At 43.0% G+C, this 22,571-nt stretch overlaps 2 protein-coding genes across 2 annotated transcripts in view; one reads left to right on the forward strand and one right to left on the reverse strand.

Moving 5' to 3' along the window:
- Positions 1–22,571, reverse strand: part of nkiras2 (NFKB inhibitor interacting Ras-like 2) — a 415,504-nt gene that overhangs the window by 211,138 nt on the left and 181,795 nt on the right. The gene's annotated exons all lie outside the window — the stretch shown is intronic.
- On the forward strand, positions 1,121–22,474 carry kcnh4a (potassium voltage-gated channel, subfamily H (eag-related), member 4a). Its single transcript, XM_071909813.2, has 16 exons — positions 1,121–1,196; positions 7,571–7,804; positions 8,338–8,496; positions 8,670–8,806; positions 10,227–10,479; positions 12,800–12,957; positions 13,441–13,648; positions 14,137–14,331; positions 14,431–14,630; positions 16,577–16,826; positions 16,933–17,147; positions 17,305–17,343; positions 19,891–20,258; positions 20,351–20,430; positions 20,784–20,860; positions 21,307–22,474. The coding sequence occupies exons 1-16, from the start codon at positions 1,121–1,123 to the stop codon at positions 22,333–22,335; spliced, it is 3,678 nt and encodes a 1,225-aa protein (XP_071765914.2). The 3' UTR covers positions 22,336–22,474.

Here is a 22,571-nt window from a genome sequence, read left to right on the forward strand (position 1 = left end):
TATTTTTGTTTCACTATTTAGAAACGCTGTCAGCGTGTCTGTGTACGTGCACATGTATGTTTTACGGTACATGCATGCAAGTTTGTGTGGGTGCATGCATGTGTGTGTATAGGTAGCACTGAGGATTGCAGTGTTGTTGTAGTTATTTCAACATGGGCAGCAGGATGGTTCAAGGCTCATGTCGGCAAGCGTGCTGAAATGTCCAAGAGCAAGACAGTGAACCTCTATACACCAGCTCCAGTGGTGCTGCTCTGCATCTGAGCCTGACCTTTGACCTCCCTGTGGAGGGGGGCAAGAGAAAACAGAATTTCACCATTATCCTCCTCTTTTGGCAGCCTCTATGTTGTAGAAAATCCACAGCAAACACTAAACTAGGTGCCGAGGCGCTCTAGTCGCCTCCGACAGTGTTGCTTCTCATTTACTGCAGGTTAGTGATCGGTACTTGGAGTATACAGCAGGACGGTGGAGCGACAGAGGGACGTGCTGTACTTCTCAGTAAGGTGAAGTCAGAAAAGGGTGCTGAGAGAGAGAGAGAGAGAGAGAGAGAGAGAGAGAGAGAGAGAGGGGGAAAGAGACAGAGGGAGAGAGAGAAAGTATAAATTCACCGAGGAGTGGAAAGGAGGAGGGTGCAGGCTTTTGTATGAGAGACAGAGAGAGAAAGAGAGAGAGGGAGGGAGAGGGAGGGAGGGAGAGAGAGAGGCAGGGGGACTCGGAGATGGCAGAAACATGTGCACCATGGGGAGTAGAGTCAGACCGACTGAGGAGAAGCTGAGACTTCACTCTGATCCTGGAGAGCGCTGACAGCAGAGGGATGCGCAGCTGAACCTGAAAGCTTCTGACTCAACACCGGGAGAGGGAAGCTTTGAAGAACCACAACACCTCCAAGCTCTCTTCCGAGGAAGAAGCGAGTCTACGCCCGATCCCGTGTGATAAAAGTCGGTGGCTTCCGTCAGACAAAAACCTGGAGTAGAAACCACTAGTTAGAACCTGCGTGGAAGTGTTTGAGGCAAGCCCCAGGAGAAGCACAGCGGTCTCTTTCAGGTCCTCTTTGGGGGAATGGTGACGGACTACTGGAACCTGCTGTCTGAGAGTCTGCAGTGTTCTCTTAATCTAGGACAAGATGCCTGTGATGAAGGGCCTCCTAGCTCCCCAGAACACCTTCTTAGACACCATTGCCAACCACTTTGATGGCACCCGTAAGTATTTCACAAAGTTTCCTCACCTACTATCCACCTTCAGTCTGTGTTGATAGCTTTTTGGTGAAGAGATTTCCATTATAATTGATTATACCATATTGTTTTATTGTTATGTTTTGGTTTTTTTAACAAACTTCCTGCAAAAAAGAACTTGTTAAAATAGTACCTGGTTATTTCCAAGAGTACCTTCATAACTTGTCAAGGTACTTCAATAGCAAAAGCTCTGCCATAATTGCAAGTCCATTCAGTATGACAATAGAAAGTTAAATACAATGTGCAAAAAACTGGGGCAGACTGAGGCACAGAAAAGGCATAATGTTTCATCAATTGGCAAACTGTAGGCAGTGTGTTTAAAATATTTTCTCAAGGGACCTACATCTTTATATTTTAATTTGCGTTGCTTGCTAATGTGTAGGTTCATCTAACATATAACAATTGCTCTGTTTTGAGGCTGCAAATCTACTACCTTAACTAACCTAACCTTTGCCTTTAGGATTTTATCCTGCATACTTGCAAGGACTTGAGAAAGATCAACCTAGCTTCATGCAAAAGTAAAATAGTTCAGTCAAAAATAAACTGTTGTTGAGCTCACTAGATTTTCCAGACTAATTCTGGGACCTATTTAAGCATTTCTGGAACCCAACTTCAGGTTGTGACCCAGACGCTGAAGACACTGCTGTAGACAAATGCATCAAACAGTAGCTTGAGCCATTTATAAGACTGCAAGTCACGACAGTAACCCAGAACTCAGCGAGAGATGGAGCGGAATGAGAAAAGAGAGCAGGTGAGGCTGATATATTGTAACTGAAGAGCCACTTTGTTGGGCCATGCTGATGCTTATTAAGATGCACGTGGTTCTGCTATTAAGATTCATTCATTTTGAAGTGTAGGAGTTCTTTTCACAAAATAGGATATCACAGTGTGTAGAAATCACATCCTTCAGTAGAAATATAAAAAAGCTGTAGAGTCTCTGTTCATCACTCTCTCTTCACTTAAGAATGGACCAGACCTTTGTAATAGTTTTGTAGTCATGCAAGAATAAAGCTTGCCAGTGGATGACTGTAAAAGTCTCCAATGTGTTTAACATGTTTCCTCCAGACTCTTATCCACAATAAGCTTTATAAAACACAAAGTTCTTCATAACCAGAATTTTGCGCGTGTTTTGCAGGTATTTTCACGATAGTTCTGCAACAGTTACTGCATGTTTTTCATTCATTTTCAGCCAAGTTTTGCAGATTTTTGGTGTTTTGTTCGTTCTTCCTTGTTAGGAGTCTGAACCATGCCTCAGTACAGAGATGAAAGACTTTCACAGGCACCAGAACACTATGAAAAATGTGATAGAGTGTGTATGGGTCAGACTGTCTGTGTCCCATGCGAATTAACAAGTTCACAAATTCAGTGTGATGACACTCTCTGTCTCTCTCACTCTCTCTCTCTCTCTTTCTCTCTCTCTCACACACACACACACACACACATATACACTCTCTCCTTAACCTTGTGTTCTCTATTAAACCCACTCACACACATACACGTGGCAGGGTTGAAGACATTTTCTCACTCTTGGCTGCCACAATACCTGTGTATCAGATGCGTAGGCGGGCGGACTGACCAAGGAGCTGTGTGGGAGGTGAAGGGGCTGACTGACAAGAGATGGCTTCATAACGAGCTGCTATCCAATCTAAAATCGCCTTGAATTTGTCACGATTCAGAGCATTCCTTTGTGAAGCTGTTCTCCCTTGACAAGAAGATAACTGCAGGAGCGAAACTCAGATTTTCCACTTTTCCACATTTTCCGCACCAAATTTCTGCTAAGAAGAAAAATAGCAGAACAAATTGTACAAATATCCACTGTCTTTACTGGTGATAATAGTGATGTGGATGTGAATAAAGACGGGGCTCAGAGGAATGGAGGTGGTATCCAGCTGACCCTGATATGTGAGCAGGGAAGTTAATTAAAATGAATTATGCAGAGGCCAAGAGCCAATCAAATATGATTGCAGGTCTATCTCAGTCGTGCTCTTTGAAAGCAGCAAAAAAAAAATAAAAAAAAAATCACTTAAATTATTCATCTTATCAATCGCCACCTCCCAATATAGGTAATTGATGTGAGCATAATCCTGCAATGAATACAGGGAGGTTGATAATTTGATGGTTTAGGTTAACATTTACTCATGTACAATGTTTGTTATTTTTACTGTAAGAGTGTCAGACATCTAGACTCTGACTTGTTCCAATGCGTTTTAGATGGTACAATGGTGTTGTGCCAGGCACAGCAGGCTGCAGCTCTTTGTTATCCTCCCTTCTCAACAGTCTGCTTCATGTTAATTGCCTGAGTGGGCGGCGGAATTGCAGCTTTCTCCACCTCACTACCTCACTTGCACTGCCATGGATAATTAGCGATCATGCTCATTTTGGACAATATGTATCCATCTCACTTCAGAAATGATGTTTGAGTGATTGCAACGTGACTGAAAGGAAGCAGATGCATTAAGTACAGAAAGCCATGCATTAAAAGTGTATGAAAATATGATAGTAATGAGCCAGTAACTGAGAAATTAGAATGCTTCCTTATGTAACGATCGACGATGTTCGCGCTATTTCCGCGGAGCTCTTCATGTGTGGCCCCTCTTCTGAGTTTTAGGCATGAGCATCTCCTGACAAGAAATCACTTTGAAGTTTTCACAAGATACACGATTCAGAGGCCAGTCGGGCTTAGATGGCTGTCAGCGTGTGTGAAGTGAACTTGTATTGTTCTTCTCTCTAATAACATGAAGCCAGAGAGACGGGCTGAGGGTGAATGAGGCCCGGGAGAGGCAGGGAGAGAGAGGGAGGGAGGGAGAATAATGCTGAGACCGATTTTTAGAGACTAGACCTGACAACTGGCGGCACAGGTTCAGACCGAGACATACCTCTGTCTGTAGAGATTACAGTCGCAGGCATAAAAGGACGACCAGTATCGACTTGGGCTGAGAGTGCAATGTTTGTATTCCTAATAGATATGGTCTCCTATCTCCTCGGAATGAATGAGCGTAGTTTGGGTAATCAATTAATTAAATCGTCACATTACAAGGGGCTCAGAGGGCAGTAATGCAGTTGAGGACATGTATTTTTTATCCCAGAGTAAGCTAACACCTCACTCATTCATGTCCTAAGCACTTTGAGAAATCAGAATCAGTGGTAATCGCTAAATGAGTTGGTATGAATCAGAATAAGGCTAATTCTGCAGATCTTTTATTGCCTACATCTGTGGTTGAGAAGGGCCGGTCTTGGTAACCCCAGAGATGCAAATAGCTTTGCCATATGCTTTTTCTCCACAAATTGCTATGGCAACACAAGCATGGAAACATTATTTCTTAATTTAGCTTGTGATTAACTCCACATATGTCAGGTAGAAACGATATATCTTCCTCAGAAATGAATGCTGACAATTTTGGTTTAAAAGTCAGACAAAATGAAATGTAGCCGAACGCATTTGAAGTGACTGTAATTTAATGAGTGTGTCTTTACTTTCCTGGGGAGAATACAAAGCCTCACTTTCATTCAGTGACAAGGCTGAAGCACATACTGCATTGTCTATCACTGTAGCATCATTATAGTGTTTTGCAGCACAGCCAAACAGCTTGTTTAAAATTTAATCTGTTTGCATTCAAAGAGCAATTGAATGGATAAATGAAAGAAGAAACCATTCAGCGCTAGTGGAATCTCTCTGTGCGGCAACATATTGTAGGGTTAGTTAGGGTTATTTAGAGACAGGTGAAAGCAGACACGCATTAGTCAGTGAATGATGGCTGAGATCCGGCTGTTGTCTCTCTTCACAATGGGAGCCTTGAGTGCACTATACCAATATCATCTATTTTATAAATCATTTTGCAGCTTACAAGGGATGGGCTAAAACGGAGGGAGCTAGTTAATTTCCCAGCTGCAAAGTGTTTGCTTTACAGATAATGACTGAGCAATGGGGATAATGTTACTCACACAACTTCATTGTTGTGCTACATTGGAAATCTATCTGTTTGCTTGCTTGTTTCCCCAGACAAAATAAGTGATTAATATGGAAATGTTGGGGACTAACGTTTATTTTTTTATTATGCACCATCAGAGACTTAACTATGATGTCATGCTTCACCCACAGCAGACTCATGATGCTTCCTGAAAGTTCTGTCTGTCTGCCTGTCAGCTTGTGACAGCCTGCCTGATGGGTTAGTGTGAAGAAAGTCTTTGGTATTTACCAGGTGTGTGTGTGTGTGTGTGTGTGTGTGTGTGTGTGTGTGTGTTTCAGTGCAGCGGACACACCAGCAACTGAACTGACAAATGCCAGGGATCAGCCTTCCAACCATCTGTCTCAGCCTAAACTTTACATTTCTGCAGGTGCAGGCATGAGAAATAAACTTTTCTAAAAGGTTTGTGAGACACAAGTGAAGAAGCCAGAGAATGAAGGGTTGTCTCAGATTCAAGCATAAATATAGGAAAAGACAAAATCCATGAGATATATGTTTTTTTTTTGTGTGACATCTTGTTGTTCAGCGCTCATTGCTGTGGTGTTTCTACACTGCACTTCCCAGAGATCACCTGTCAGTCAAACAGTGTGTCCAGTACTGTGACGTCTTTTTTCTTGGATTTTCTGTTGAAAGTTTGAGTTTCTGTAGGTGGCGCTCTTTTGTTTGTCTGTTCAGTCATGGTGGCTGTTGCTGCTCATGCTAACTACTCAAGTTCTTCTTCTATTGATTCCAAACAAACCGCTGTTGGTGCTGCAAAAAACATAAAGAACAGCAAATGTAAAAGCTTTTATGAACTGGCTGCAGGTTGAATCACTACTGTGTTACATCAACCTGCAATAGGCAAAAGTGACATTTATTTTTAAGAAAATGTGCCAGATTATTAGTTTAAATTTAATCTGTCATGTTTTGTGTCCAAAGATGGCATCTGTTTCCTTTCGATGGTGATAAAAGATATGAAGAAATTATTATTTCTTCTGCTTCCCCTATCCCCCGCTTACACTTCCTATACCAACAGAACTTAGTCCCCATATTACAGTGGATACAAGGAAGGCTCCATGATGATTTTTTCAAACCAGGCTTAATCCCAAGGCTTTAATCGTCAAGTATAGATTCTGTCTGGAGCCATTTTTACAAAGGCAGATGATATTCTCCATCGCTTTTTCTCAGAGCATAAAAGCATTTTATTAGACCCAGTAGTATTTTTCTCATTCAACTTCTGGGAGCCTGTACAGTTATGTAACTACCACTTATTGAAGCTTAAAATATGCCTCTGAGTTGTCATGGAAACAACAATGTTGCCTGGGTCCATGTGATTTTTATTGTGGGGTATTATGGGATTAAGAAATCAACCTGCTGTGTAAATAATGCATATGAAGATGAGGTCATATCCTTGGAGGCACGAGCTGAAATTTGAATTTTAACTCAAGACATTATAAGAGAATGATTGCTGTGCTTATGTGCTAGATCAGGCTCCCTATCCCTAGGCTAATTACATTTCCAAGTTATTGTCCAACCAAAAAAGCAAATTTAGCAGCTGTGTAATCTTTCTTTATCCTATCTTGCTGAAAAAATTAACAAATATACATTACTGATTTTTGTGTGCTTTACTAAGCACAGTTTAGTCTAAATAAATCAAATACGGTATTCACTGAACATGAATCTAAAAAAAGAGCAGAAAAGCATCGTAAAAGCGGTGAAAGAAAGGGTAAAAGCAACGTTCATTGCCCTCATTCAATGCCACAGGACATAGTGTGTGTGTGTGTGTGTGTCTGGGTGTGTTATGCTATAATAGGTTGCACAACCAGCAGCAGGATCAAAATACGTTCCACAAGCTCATTTCCTGACTCCATTAATGGCCCCCGAGGAGCCTGCTAGAGCCTCCCCGGGGCAGCGGACCCCCGCGGAGCCAACTGGGTCCCTTCACACATCCTTGGACTTCATACACACTGGCACACTTCAAAGCCCTCTCTGATGTAGCCTACAGTAGACTAAATTTCAGGGGCTCTGAGGGACTCTGGGCTGAACCCACACAGAATGACTCAGATAAAGAAAGAGGAGAAAAAAAAAAGATGTTTTATGCTGGTGAACAATCAGTGTGTACAGAAAGTACTAACGTGGGGAGGGAGAAGCAACCAAATGACCCGCGGTCGCCTTGTCTGGATGTTATAATTTCAGAGCTGCAGCTATCTCAGACTGGATAGTTGCTGGAAACACTTTTACAGCTGGAAAATGTCAAGGTCTAAATCTGTGACCGTAGCGCACAATATGAGGGACTCCCTGTTCAAACATTGGGTTGTTGTGCTGTTCCTTTCCTCAAGCTCACGCTCTTGGCTTTGCCTCGATCCAACCTCAGTCTTCCTCTGATTTCCCTCACAGACAGTAACTTTCTGCTGGGGAACGCTCAGGGTCGCCATGGCTACCCCATCGTGTACTGCTCAGACGGGTTTTGCGAGCTGACGGGCTTCGTCAGGACCGAGGTGATGCAGAAAACCTGCACCTGCCGCTTCCTGCACGGGGCCGAGACCAGCGACAGGGTGATGGGGCAGGTGGACAAGGCTCTGGAGGGCCAGCAGGAGTACCAGGGGGAAGTCTGTTTCTATAGGAAAAACGGTGAGGATCCTCCGTAAATACCCAGACTTGGACACACACGCAGAAACACACACGAGAACACACTCATAATGCTTGTACCTCTGTCCTTATGAATGCCTTCCATTAACCCCCGACCCAAACCATAACCCACAGCACTTAACTGTTACCCTAACCTAAAACCTAGCACTAATTCTAATTTTAAACCTAAACTCAAGTCCTAACCCTAAACTAGCTCCTTGTAGAAGTGAGAACTGGTGAGAAATGTCCCCAGTGTTTCAGGATTTTCCTTATCTTTCTTTACTTGTGAGAACATTTTGTTCTTCATAAGGATAAAACTACAAGAACACACACACACACACACACACACACACACACACACACACATACAGACTGGGGAAGTTAGCCACTGGAACACCCCCCCCCACACACACACACACACACACACACACACTAATATTCCAGTGTTAATTGAAATCCAATTATAATGTGAAGAATTGTCTCAGTGGTAGGCTATTGGTGGGTAATCCTGATGACTTCATTTTTAAAATCTTCAGGTAATCCATTTTGGTGCCTCCTGGATATTGTGCCAATTAAGAATGAGAAAGGCGAGGTGGTTCTGTTCCTGTTCTCCTTCAAAGACGTCAGTGAATCATATGGGAAAAGCCATCACCACGGCCGGGGAGACGGTGAGGCCTGGCCGCATTTCCCGAGCTGTTAACAGTCCTACTTTTAAGGGACCAGTTTAGACCATTTCGACTTCAAAATGTCATGCCGCCACACTCGTCTAAATGATTAAAAGCTCCTGCTAGTGGCATATGGAACTCAATGGAATATTAAGTGGCATAATTACAATGTATTCAGTGGGTATTATGTCTTTTATTTTGAGCAGGCATGTCAGAGGATGGCCATCAGAGCAGGAAAAGCAACCGATCCCACTTGTCCCAAGCCCAGGAGAGGGGCAGGACTGTCCTGTACCACCTGACCAGCCTGTTCTCCAAGAGGGGCAGGGGCAAACTGACCAATGTGAGTCCAAACCCTTGGCTTGCACATCAGTGAACACAGTCTGGCACAGTCCGACGTCTGCAACATGCTATACCTATGAGTCTCCTACGACGGCAATGCGTTATTCTGAGCATTTCATTATTCATTATCAGTGACATTTGGCTAGCCTCCGTGAGATAAAAGCATTTGTTCTATTAATAACCGAATTGACAGCTTTTAAAGATTTATGTGTCATGCAACATCTAAATACAGATGACATTTCAAGGCAGGCATTGGTCAGTCAGTGTTTGAAACCCTAAGGTGAGTTTGAAGTTGAGCTTTTGAGCCCAATCTGTAACCTTTGCATATGTGGGAGAGGCAATCTCTCTCATTAATGGAAAGCACCAGAAACAACGGAGGAAGCAATCACACCAGTATGTCTTCATACTGAGAGAAACAGAGAGAAATAATGAAAAAGATGCAGCAACTATTAACCTTACAGCTCTGAAACAACAGAGCAAATCAATGATGAGAAAAAGAGAATGTCATCTATCCATTTATAATCACAGTCTCTGTTCTTCATTTACATATTTTTTTCCCCCAACCTCGACAAGATATAGAGTTGGTTTTTGCCAACACCAACACAGGCTTTGTAGTATTGTACATGGTCACTGTTCAGCTTGAAAACCCATTTTATCACTTTGAAAATAAAAGCAGGAAAATGCACTCTATCTCTAACTATCTTCCGACCCACAGCCGTCCTATCAAAAAGCCGATTTTGTGCATAAATTGGGAAAGTCTATTAAAAATGTTATGTCGATCTTCTGGATGATTCTTGGTATAGGCTTGCTGGTTAAACATCAGTATTTCGTCCTGGGCTCATGTGTAATTACAGGAGCACAAATCCACGCCTCAGGTGCTCAACAAAATGTGGATTATGGTCAACCTTTGTCACCTTCACATTTGGTTTCAATTGACCTACAGCTTCATTATGCTGCAGTTAATCCAGCCAGCAGTAATTACAATCCAAGCACATCAGTCACTTGGGCCATTTTAACAATAACAATTTTGACTCTAACATCCTCTCCCCAACTGTGTCTTGAGTCTCCTTCCTCCATACCATTATTATTAGCCTACATAACAGTTGACATAGCAGGTAGCAATCTACCACAGCTGCCGGAGATCTATAGTAGCCTATACCATCCGCTGTAAGGAGAGGGGAACAGGGCATCATTAAAGACAGGTCATCATCTCTATACATTATTACCATCAGGGCAGCATCACCGTATAGCATAAAGGCACACACCACTCGTTCTAAAGACAGCTTCTAACTTATTAACTTATTATCAGCAACAGATTTAAATGTTATAGCTCTTATCTTGCAGAGTGCAACTTCTTGTGATGTTTTGGGGGATTTTTAAGCAATGTACCCCCCCCCCCTCTCTCTCTTACCCTCTGTCAGAGTGTGTTCCAGAAACCGTCTCTACCTGAGTACAAGGTGGCGGCTGTAAAGAAGTCCCGTTTCATCCTGCTCCACTACAGCATCTCCAAGGCCTTGTGGGACTGGCTGATCCTGCTGGCGACCTTCTACGTTGCCGTCACCGTGCCTTACGACGTCTGCTTTGTCAGCCATGATGAGGGCAGCGACCACGACTCGCTCGTCAGCCGCAGCACCATCGGCAGTGACATTGCAGTGGAGATGCTCTTTATACTGGGTACGATATGAGCTGTGTGTGCAGTGTTGGCTAGAACTTGCACTACATTAAAATAGCAGTTTGACTACATTTTGCAATAGCTTGGTGGTAGTTCGCCTCAATTCAAATTTACTTTTTTTTTCTCATTTTGAGGCATTGTTACTGCAACTACCAATTATGTTTGGCTATAAATTGCATTTTACTTTATTTGCTCCTACATATTTGATATATTTTTCCATTTCTTTATTTATTTATCTTATGTTTACACACAACAGAAACATTCCTTCCTTCTTTCCTGTGAAGAACCCACATTTGGGTTTGTTTTGGGTTTAGGTCCAGAATGTAGACAGATGTCTGTGCGAAAATGTAGAAGTGATGATCACGTCATCCAAAAGAAAGTTCCTTGCACCTCATCTTGTGAGGAACCCAGACAGGAGTATTTGGTTTGTGTTTACGTTCAGACTTTAGTTTCTGTCAGGAGTGTGGGCATTAGAAACACAGTGAACATCCCTTATTTCAAATAGAATACAGTTTTTGTTTACATCCTAATCAGTGGCATCTTTGCACTCGCATGATTTTGTATTGTATGACCTTGCAGATGTAGATATGATCCATTTTTCCAAAGTACTGTATTTGAACTCCTTTTTCTAAGCAGCTTCAGGTAACAAAACTATATTTCTCTTGAGGATAGCCTTGCTGTTGTCCAACTTCTTCCAGTGTGAAGTAACTGGTAGCTTTATAACTGTACTTTCAAAGCAGCTTCCGCCAACACTGTCTGTGTGCTCCAAACCAGTCTACTGCAAGTTAAAGCAGCAGTGGAACGCCAACAGCATTATGAAGAGATACCAATAATCAAGTTAATGAAGAACAACTATATTTTCCGATGCAGCTGCGGCGGTTTCCTTGGCAATGGCTAACACATGACTAAACTCCCTCCTACCTTTCCTCACCCACTCAGGGTGTCTCTGTTGCCCCAGGTTACGAATCATAATTAGATCCCTCTCACTTCGTCCCACTTTTCCTCCGAAGGAAGTGTGATAGCGCAGCTGTCATGGGGCTCCGACTCCCTCCCTCTCTCAACAACTTTGTCTGGTGACAGTCACGCACTGATATTCATGATCAAAATTAGCTCACCTTTAATTACATCCTGCTGTTCCACTTATTGTTAAAGTAAATCGTTTTTCATGCCAAATCCCTGACACGTTTTAGAGATACAGTAACATGACAGGTAGAGGGGAATACTACTGGATTTAAAATTTTAAAAATGATGTTCCTATGCCACAGATCCATTTATATTCATGAACTCTCTCTACTCAACCTTGTAGCCAGAAACAAGAGAGAAGAGCCAGTCTTTCCACCTGATCTGTGATGTCAGATCAGTGTAGAGCTTCATTAGGAATGAATTAGAAAAGATGGAGAAGGTGACTGATGTGAGGTGACCCAGGGTGTTTTCTCTGACTATGCCTGTATATCTTCTGGTTCATAATAGTATCTACTGTATGTAATAAGCACAGCAGAGCAGTCTAGATGGTTAGAAAGTACTTCAGCTGGACGACCCAGGTTCAAGCCCCATGTCAGCAAAAATCCACCCTGCTGAAGTGTCCTTGAGCAAGTCACTGAACCCCTACCAGCTCCTGTTCTGTAGCTGACTCTGACCTTTGACCTCATTGGATGGGGCAAGTGAAAATCAAGGTTTTCCCTACAGGCATCAGTGAAGTATTACACTGCACTGTTAGCACATTAATTGGGCCAGAAATATTGCAATGAAATACAGCTTTGAAAGATCTAACAATCTCCAATGTGCTATCAATTGAGGAGGACATTTGATTACATCACATATTGGAGTCTTATGTGTGTTTTCTAGCTTCGGAAGCAAGTTTATGCAGATTTAGGAACGGTTACTTTCAAAATGGGATCAGTTACAGCTTAATGATGACCTTCTAAAAATTGAAATCAGTAATGTAATCTATTGGAAGACTCAAATTCACTAACATGATTCCAGTTAAAAAAAAATCTGACTACACCTTTAATAGCTGTATCTACAACTATTATGTATCTATCAATCTAAATGCCTTTTTCCCTTTTCCCTGCATTTCTGAATAATCCAAAAAGTAATCACATATTTTTCTGAAGTATCTCTAATCATATTACTGTGTTTTTGGATTACACATGGATTATTTTTGTATCCAGAATACTGTAATCCCAATACATGTAATCTGTTACTCCCCAACTGCCCCATCCTAGGCCGAAATACAGCATCCTATCAAACCTTGATATTCCCGGTAAGGTTTCTGCATGCTGATCATGTTTCCTCTCTTCTATTTTCACTGCTGCTGCTCAGATATCATCCTGAATTTCCGCACCACCTATGTGAGTCAGTCTGGTCAGGTGGTGTATGACGCCCGATCCATCTACCTCCATTACTGCACCACCTGGTTCTTTGTGGATCTGATCGCCGCTCTGCCCTTTGACCTTCTCTACGCCTTCAACATCACAGTGGTGAGATTTTGCACGCATGTGTGTGTGTGTGTGTGTGTGTGTGTGTATATCTGGATGTGTTTCCAGATCTTGAGTGCCGTTATCAGACAAACTCTCCTTTTCCCCAAAAAACACAGCTCTCTTTTCTTCTGTTAAAGTGAACTGTTTTTGTTTCTGTTATTCCCCCCAGAGCATTGGACTGTAGAAGATTAGTCCTGCTACTATCGACCGCTTCACTGAGCTTTCCCCAGTCCTCTGCTCTCTTCAGTCCTATCCACAAGATATCCTCAATTCACACACAAACCCAATATCTCTCCAACAGAATCTCCACTTAATCTTGGCGATAAGAATTTCGATTAAAACCTTTCCTGCACCAATAACAACGTTGGAACAATAGTGGAAAGAGAAACGTCATCACATAAATCCACATCTGTAGAAACAGGTCTTACGAGGTGATCCAAAAGATGACAGTGTGTATGTTCTGCTCTCCCTCCTCTTGTCCAGACGTCTCTGGTTCACTTGTTGAAGACGGTTCGGCTGCTGCGTCTGCTGCGCCTGCTACAGAAACTGGATCGCTACTCCCAGTACAGCGCCGTGGTCCTGACCCTGCTAATGTCTGTGTTCGCCCTGCTGGCCCACTGGATGGCCTGTGTCTGGTATGTCATCGGACGCAAGGAGATAGAAAGCAGTGACCCCGTTACCTGGGATATAGGTGAGTGCATTGTGTGTATGTGTGTGTGTGTGTGTGTGTGTTTTTGACAGCTCTCACACCCCAGAATCAAGACTATAATGTTCTTCCTCGATGGGCATCTCTACTGGGTCATTTTATAGTGCCTCTCCTGGCAGCTAACTCGATGCCTGAATGCTTCAGCGTCACTTCAACCTCTTCAAATCTCCTTAGCCTTGCCTCCTCTCAGCCCAGAGGAAGTGCAGGTCACAGAGTAATGGGTACAGACTAGTCCTCCCCTGCAGAGTGTGAATCCAATTTAACCCTGGAAGCACACAAACATACATTGCTCTCCATTATATCGCCCACCGGAGGAATAGAAAGTCATTCACTCCAGTGGTCACACAGATAAAAAAAAAATCATGCTTTTGGCTGATGTTTTACAATGAATATTTTCACCTAAGCTTCCGCGCACTTTGCCTGATCCCACCTACACTCTCATCCCTCATCCCGTCTCTCCCCTGGTCCGACAGGCTGGCTTCAGGAGTTGGGAAAGCGCCTGGAGACGCCCTACATCAACAGCACCATGGGTGGCCCCTCCATGCCCAGCGCCTATATCGCCTCTCTCTACTTCACCCTCAGCAGCCTCACCAGCGTGGGTTTTGGCAACGTGTGTGCCAATACGGATGCTGAGAAGATCTTCTCCATCTGCATCATGCTCATGGGCGGTGAGTTTGTCGATGATCTACTGATTACTGCCAAATCAATTGACGAGCGTTCAGAGACTTTGAACTCTTTTTTTTTGTTGCTCCCCATCCCACCTCCAGCCCTGATGCATGCAGTGGTCTTCGGCAACGTAACAGCCATCATCCAGCGCATGTACTCGCGGCGCTCACTCTACCACACACGGATGAAGGACCTGAAGGACTTCATCCGTGTGCATCGGCTACCTCAGCAGCTGAAGCAGAGGATGCTAGAGTACTTCCAGGCCACCTGGTCTGTCAACAATGGCATCAACGCCAACGAGGTGGGTAAAAAAAAAAAATGAATCAGCGTCATCCTTGTGGCTCAGTTGGCTAAGTTGCATACCATGTGCCTGTGATGTCTTGGGTAACCCTACCTTTGTTGCATGTCATCCCCTCTCTCTCTCCCATCTTCCTTGTGTCTTTCTCTACTGTTAACAGTCAAATTAACTAAATATATATAAAAAAAATAATCATGAAAAATGAAACAAATGAAACAAGAATGAAAGAGTATTACATGCACAAAGCTATTGCAAGCCTATCATGCTCATACCATTTAAAAAAGGAATAACAACTGCACTAAAGCATTTTTCAATATTTGGACCTTGGTAAGAGAGGCGGTGCAGTCAAGGACATCTCTTTCAGTTATCTATATATCAACTTTTGAGACAGCGTGGGCTGTTTTAATGTCCTTTGTCCTTCTCATGAAGTACAAAACCAAGACATCGTGCCGGTATTTGTGTGGGTGCAAGATTCCAGATTCAAAAATGTCATCCTTTAAATGTAGGTCACCTCAAAATCTCTGGAGTCTTATTCCATTTCCTTAAGTAGATGGCATGCCATTGCAAATTAGAACTTTGTTAACAAAGCCAGAGAAGACCTAGGAGCAGCACCCTGTAATTACAAGGGTAAGAGTTGAGAAAGAGAGAATAGTCATTAACACCCTTGCCACCGCCATCTGTAGATAATATATTCATTGTTGAAGCTAACAGACAGCCATTGGTTTGTGAGAACTTGCTGGCTTTAACACCTCGAGTCTGTTTTTACTGTGCAGGCTAGCACGTCATGTGAGTGCACCCACCTTTAAAGACACAATCTGTGGGGGTTTTTTTAGTGCTCATGGACCTCAATTATGGGCATATAAATGTAGAATCTGGAAGAGTTGGGACTAGTTGATGGAAAATAATCTTTTCAAAGATTTCTGATTCCACTATAACTCAAAATGTTGGTCATTTTGTTCCACAAGCACGTTTCAAAGTACATTAAAAACTCATGTTTATCTGTCACATAAGTCAATATCAGAGTGAAAGGGGTATGTCACACGTGGCCTTTAAATAAGCTAATGCCAGCCAATCAGAAGAGCTATTCTTAGCTTTACTTTACATTATAGCTCCACAGTAGGCCTACAGCACACTGAATCAAAGTAAACCCTATATAAAGACTAGCAGGTAAAGTTTCTGCAGCTCACATGTGCTCCATTGCACTCTGCACACCTCTCTGCCATGCAACCAACAGCTAGTGCACCAGCTCACTTTCCTTTTAACCTTTTACATGAGGCTTTTATTTATTTGTCGTTGTGTAATTTTTGATTATAACAATAGCATAAAAGGAAGTCATTATTACAAGTTTTTTCTTTAGAGAAATCTTGTCAAAAATGTAGTTGTTTTCTTTGTCCAACTAAGTCTATAAATATGTGAAAAAAATAAATGTGTATGTTTTATTGACATTCTTAGCTTGTGCAGAGTAAGATTAAATATTATTCTTTTCTTATAGGATACAAGACATGAAAATAGATCCAGAACTCTACCTGGAAAAATCATAACCAAGTCGCGACAGCCATGATAGCAACAGCACTCAAGCTCAAGCACACAAGCTTTTTTTTATTGACCATATGAGTTCCATTTATTTCACAAAAGCCTTCAACAGAGCATTTCAAAATAGTATAAGCAAGGTGCTATATATTGAAGTGCTGTCATTCATAGCTTTTTCATAGCTAGCTTGTGTTTGGCAAAGCACCTAGGCAGTAGGCAGTGTGAGAAAGACACTTCTGTTCTCTACAAAGATGCCAAGTGTTAAGAATTTCCATCAATGAAAAGAGACAGCGATGATATCCGCCAGAGAAGAGGGGGTGTTTTGCTGTCTCCTACTCAAGCACTCTCTTTCTAGTAGACCCATGGGACTTACAATTGCACTGTAATGGTCCTTACGTGTTTCCCTTCCTCTCTCTCAGCTGCTGCATGACTTCCCGGATGAACTGCGGGCGGACATTGCCATGCATCTGAACAAGGACATCCTGCAGCTGCCTGTATTTGAGCGGGCCAGCAGAGGGTGTCTGCGCTCCCTCTCCCTGCACATCAAGACCTCGTTCTGCGCACCCGGGGAATACCTTATCCGCCAGGGAGACGCCCTGCAAGCCAATTATTTTGTCTGCTCCGGTTCCCTGGAGGTTCTGAAAGACGGCATGGTTCTAGCCATCCTGGGTCAGTGTGGGCCAAGTGTGAAACATTCCCCCTCCGCCGCACTTTTGGATCTTTTAGCCGCATTCAACCCATTCTAACCCCTCTGTTTAACCCACAATCCACACAGGCAAAGGTGACCTTATTGGGGCCGACCTCCCGGGACACGACCAGGTGATCAAGACCAATGCGGACGTGAAGGCGCTGACCTACTGTGACTTGCAGTACATCAGCGTCAGGGCTCTGAGGGAAGTCCTTGGGCTGTACCCAGAGTACGGCAGCCGCTTCAGCTCCGACATCCACCACAACCTCACCTACAACCTGAGAGAGGGCAGTGAAGCTGATGTAAGACATGTGCCATCACATCACAGGAGAGAGAGAGAGAGAGAGAGAGAGAGAGAGAGAGAATATTTCATTCTGCCAGTATTTCATTGCCTATACTCATTAGCAAATACCTTGTCACCACTCTAATCCTTTGTTAAATTTGACTACATGTCTCTAGGGAGTAACAAGATTTCCGCGGTCTCCCAGGCTGTCTCAGGTACGTCCGCCTCACTGAGGTTATTACTTCAGCCTTCATCTGTCTGACAAATTCTCCAATCAGCTACAATCTGTGTTTACATCATAAGGCACTGTTTATATAACCTGCCTCACTGAAGGTTTGGAATAATTGATCTTCAGGTACAGAAATGCATTCATCTTGTGAAATGAATGCCGGCATCATTCCAACTCTGGCAGTCTGATCCATGTGATCTTTTATGAAAACTATTTGCAAAGGAACTAGAAACTGTGTACACACTGCAATAGAGGTTTTATATAGCGCGTCTGAGGTTGATTTCGCCCTCTTTTTACTTACCTATTTGTGTTTCAAGGCATTCCAGGAAAGTCACAACCACACAATATTCCTAGACAAGACATTATAATGATACAAGAGTCTGGCATGTTAGGTAAGCTTTTGGGGGCCTAGTAGTTCATGGAGATACGTTTTTTACCAACAGTAAAGATACCAATTTTGAGTATTAAGAGTATTTCTGGACACTTATTAATCAGGAGAACATTTTCCTAGGCATCCTTAGGTTTTTAGGCCACTGCCATAATTGTAGGTGTGAAAGTTGACCATTTTTGGCAATTGCTGTCCACTAAGAAATAAGGAAAAAGCACAGAATCACTGTCATTATCACCCTAAAATTTTGCAAAATAATTGCGGAAGCAAATATTAGCTTTTCCCAGGAGCTAATGCCACTCATCCTGGGAGCTAATATGGGTTTTTCCTATTATCAATATGCAATTTGTTAAGGTAGAGTGTAGTAATCACAATGCTGTAATGAGTAGGCCTATGCAATATCTAAAGATTCAGACTTGTTTCACTTATTAGGTTCATACATTTGGGCCCTATGTTTTGTAAGCCAATAATGTCAGCTGATGTCACATTATCAAACATCTTAAACAAGACAGATTTTGAGGAGCTGCCTTGATACTACAGTATACAGTATATATCAAGAGTGAAAAGACAAAAATAGATTGTACTGTACTGGAGAGGAACTCTACTCAGTACCTTGTACAAATTGTCTATGAGCACCTCTTAAAACTCACCAGAAATGAGCATTTCGAGACAGTTTTTGAAAAGAAAAAAAAATCTCAAGTGAACATCTCTCCAAATCTTCCCCAAGCAGTAGCTCTTGTATGGGCTACAGTTAAAATCCTAGAAAGCCTCTGGAGGCTTGATGGCTTAATTCAGGCAGTCAACCAATTAAAAACAATAACTGCTTGCAATCAAACTGCAAGCCGAGTCACAACCAAGTGGAATTTGATTAAAAGCCTAATCAAAATTCAAATGCCAAATATAATGCAGTTATTTTTCAGAGTGGCCATGTAGCCCCATTGAGATAATTTTGTGAACCAATCAGTAGAAGCTGCAGCAGGAACATTAAGCACAATGCTAATTTGTGAAAGGCAACACATATAAATTGAATATTTTGCTTGTGTCTAATTCATTTACTAGAGCTTTCTATAAGAGAAATGTAGGATACCTATGTGTCAACACCGTTACTATGAGAGCTGAAGATGTCATTATGCTTTTGTTTGTTTGTGTGATCGCTTGTGGGTGGATTTCGCAGCATCTCAAGATGTCCTGGTGAGAGTGCATTTGTGAGTGTGTGTAAATCGTGCGTAAAACTCATTGTGTCCACCTCTCACACGTGTACCCATGGTTAAAAAGTTATTCAGTTGTGTGTGTCTGAGACAGATTAATTTCCTGTGGTTTTATTCTGGTATTCTGCAACACAATTAAAAAAAGAAATGTATTCTGACAGTTTTGAGGTCACAGTCTGAGGCTAACAGTCTGCTGCTTAATTGGAATGTCTTGGTGCTAGTATACTTCCAAGTTCTGCATACTATTCATGCGCTTAAAAGTGTGGAAAAAACCCCACTTTATATTAGATTAACTATGTGCAAAGATTCTTTGACATATATAATCTCATCACTTTTGAATCAACATTTATTACAAGGCTGGATTTCGTTCATTTTTTATAGCCAATAACAAAGAAAAGTTAGGATGTCAATGTTTATTGAGCTCTTTGAGTAGTGCTTTGGGCCCTTAATAATCCTTAAAGATGCAAGTGGCAGCAAGAGAAAACTGTTTGAGTTTTTGAAAGTTTGAAAGACTTCATTACCCAGAAACTGTATAACATGATGTCAGTAAACTGCACACTTGTTGGACCCAAAATTATTTTTAGTGGCTGGTAGGAGTGGAGATAGTGGGGAAAAAACATATTTTTGTATCACTGGTGAGTCCAGATTTCTTTCTCACTGCTGTTTAGGAGAAAGTTTCCTTTCAGTGACCACACCTGACACTTGAAATTAAACTGGGCTAATTGGGTGAATCTATAGTGTCTCAATTAGAGGGGATGGACTCTTCTCTGTTGCAGCCCCAGTTTGTGATTTAGGCGGATATGACATGGTGTATTATGGTGTATTTTTACAAAAACTTCTTGCCAAGTGCATTTTTAAGACTCTTTTCACAGCCTCCATTCAGTCCCATAAATCCAAAAAGAAAACCTAACAACCTTTCCAACCTTCTTGTCCCCAGAGCCGCACTGCTATGGACCATAAACTACCCTTTATTGTTGAGGCAAATGATGTGGAACATGGAGAAGGCATGGGACACTCTCATCAGAGGAGACTGCCCCTGCTGCATGGAATGGGCAGCCCTGTTCGCCAGCCCTGCCTCAGCACCCTGCTGGGGGAGGAGCTCCGCCACATCAACGCGCTCCGCCTCTGCCGGTCACCTGTTCAGGACTGTAGAGGCCGCAGCCCCTCTCCTCAGCCATTCCCCAATGAGGAGCTTTGCCCCTCTCCATTGCCCACTCTTACTAATGACCCAGGCTTGAGCCATCGGCCGGCCAAGCTGCTCATCCCGTCTCTGCACTGTGTTAGCCCGCTGGACCTGAGCCCCAGGTGACCCATTCAATCTGCTTTATCCAAATATGAATTGCTTATCGGTTCGCATCCATTCAAACTTATGTAACTCTTATTTGTGTCTCTACCAGGGTCGTGGATGGAATCGAGGACAATGGTCATGCATTTCAATTTAATGTAGAGCAGAGTGAGGCAAAGACTAATGGAAAAGGTAATGTCTCCACAAGCAGCGCAGCGGATGAACAACAAACTGTACAGAACTGTGACAACAAAAACCTTGACTGAAAGCACATTTCAGTAGCAAGGCCTTCACCATAAATTATTCATACAAGGTTGGATTAACACAGGAAAATATCAGGTTTTAACCCTTTATGAGACACATTTTGCTGTTTCTCCACGTTTAACCAATACCTATACGTATCAAGCTTCTAAGTATAGGATTATTGATTTGGGATTATTTGTCATGTCACATGGGAGCATAAATGTCATTGTGACTATAAAGACACAAAGTGGTCTCAGATCAATCATCTTTCTCTTTTCTATATGTTTTCTACCCTCTTACAGATCCGTTCCAGGTGAGTGCTAACCTGCTTCTGGAGACAGAGGAAGTGAGACAGAACATCAGCAAACTGAACAAAGAGGTATGTCCCAACATTAGATCAACTCAGTTACATACAAATGGGCAAACTAGCTAGACTAGAATAAGCTGGCTACGTATCAATAAATGAATGTTTGGATGACAAAAGAGAGTTCAAACTTTTTATTCATTAAACTTTTTGTGCATCTTTCACCTAGGCCGTAATCCACTTTTGCTGGTCCTTGAGGGCTGGGTACACATCTAAAAACAGGCCTCTGTTGACACACTTTCAGTGTTAAGTGAAATGCTCAGGTTATGTGGGCACGACAAGATTTGTCCTGCCAAAGTTAAATGTACTGTAAGAAACTGAAAGTGAACGTGCCCCAATTTTAAATGTAGTCTTTGAAGCACCCAGGCATTTATCCCCTTCCCTCCAAGCTTATCTCTGATTCTTGTCATAGAGGAGTAGTCTTAAAGGATCAAACAGCAGACATTTCTTTTCCTTTTCAGGTGAACAACTTGAACCACGAAGTATCTAACCTGACCAAGGAGCTCCATGAGATGATGCATTTCCTGCAGTCTCATATGACCATGCCGCATTATACCTCTCCAGTCTCCACATATTCCTGTGGCATACAGATGGTTCCCAGTGCCTGTGCGGCTGCTTCCAGTGACTGGAAGGCCCAGGTGCCTTTTAATATAGCCACCGGGCCGCACCTCCATCATGAGGCAATTAGCCACCCTGCCAGAAATGTATGGGGCTGCAGTGGGATGCCTGCCCAGAGCAGAGGTCCCACCTTGGGGCAAAAGGCTGAGGTGGACCATTTGCTCCGGTCCTCTAGTCCCATGTCATCCTGTTTACACCTGTGCTGCTCTGACAGGGACAGAGTCGCTGGTCACAGACTGCAGAGCCAGTGCGGCCCCTTCCAGACCTCCAGAACAACACCCAACTCTCCCTACATGACCCACTCTCATGGCCGGGGAGGTCCATCCCTCCTGGGCCTCAGTTCTGCCTTTCGCAGCTTCCCAGTGACTTCTCCGGGCCCTCAGGTGGGATACAAGGCCTCTATTCCCACAATGAGTAGCTCTCACCCTCTGTGCTCCCCAGGAAGTCTCAGCCAGTCCCATCCCTCTCTGAATGTGCAAACCAAGTCTGATCTCACACACTCTCAGTCCAGTTCCCCCACACCCATCCATTCCTCCATCACCCCCACCGGCCAGCCACAGTTCCACACTGCCTTCAGCTCTCTGACCCCCTTGGGTGTCTACACCTCTGTAAGCACAGCACACATCCAGGGCCAACAGGGTTCTATCAGACAAAATGACCTAGTAGGATCCAGCCCTATCCACCACACACAGGACCTGGTGCATTCTGTTCTGGGGCAGTCAACAGGAACAGATTGTAGAGCTCCTGAGTATCCAGAGGCTAAGTCCAGGCCAGATAATGACATCATGGATTCTCAGGGTACCAGCAGCAGTATGCTGACTGTAGAAGTTGAACCACTCTGGGACCTGGAGGCGACACAAGCCCCACGCTGATCAAATCACTATCTTGTTGTGGTGTTACTGCATGATAATGATGCCTTTATTGTACCTTCGAATGACTTTCGGTGTATAGTTTCCATGACAATGAAATGATCCCAGCCCAAAAGCATCAACAACTGCTGAAAAACCGCTGCCAGAACTGAATAAAATATTTCATAAGTGATTGTAAATCTGTCATTTTGTTTATAACATGATAATGAGCATTCTTTGTTGAGTTGGTAGAAACAACT

The sequence above is a fragment of the Centroberyx gerrardi genome, chromosome 7, assembly GCF_048128805.1.
Source record: "Centroberyx gerrardi isolate f3 chromosome 7, fCenGer3.hap1.cur.20231027, whole genome shotgun sequence".
Classification (NCBI taxonomy): domain Eukaryota; kingdom Metazoa; phylum Chordata; class Actinopteri; order Beryciformes; family Berycidae; genus Centroberyx; species Centroberyx gerrardi.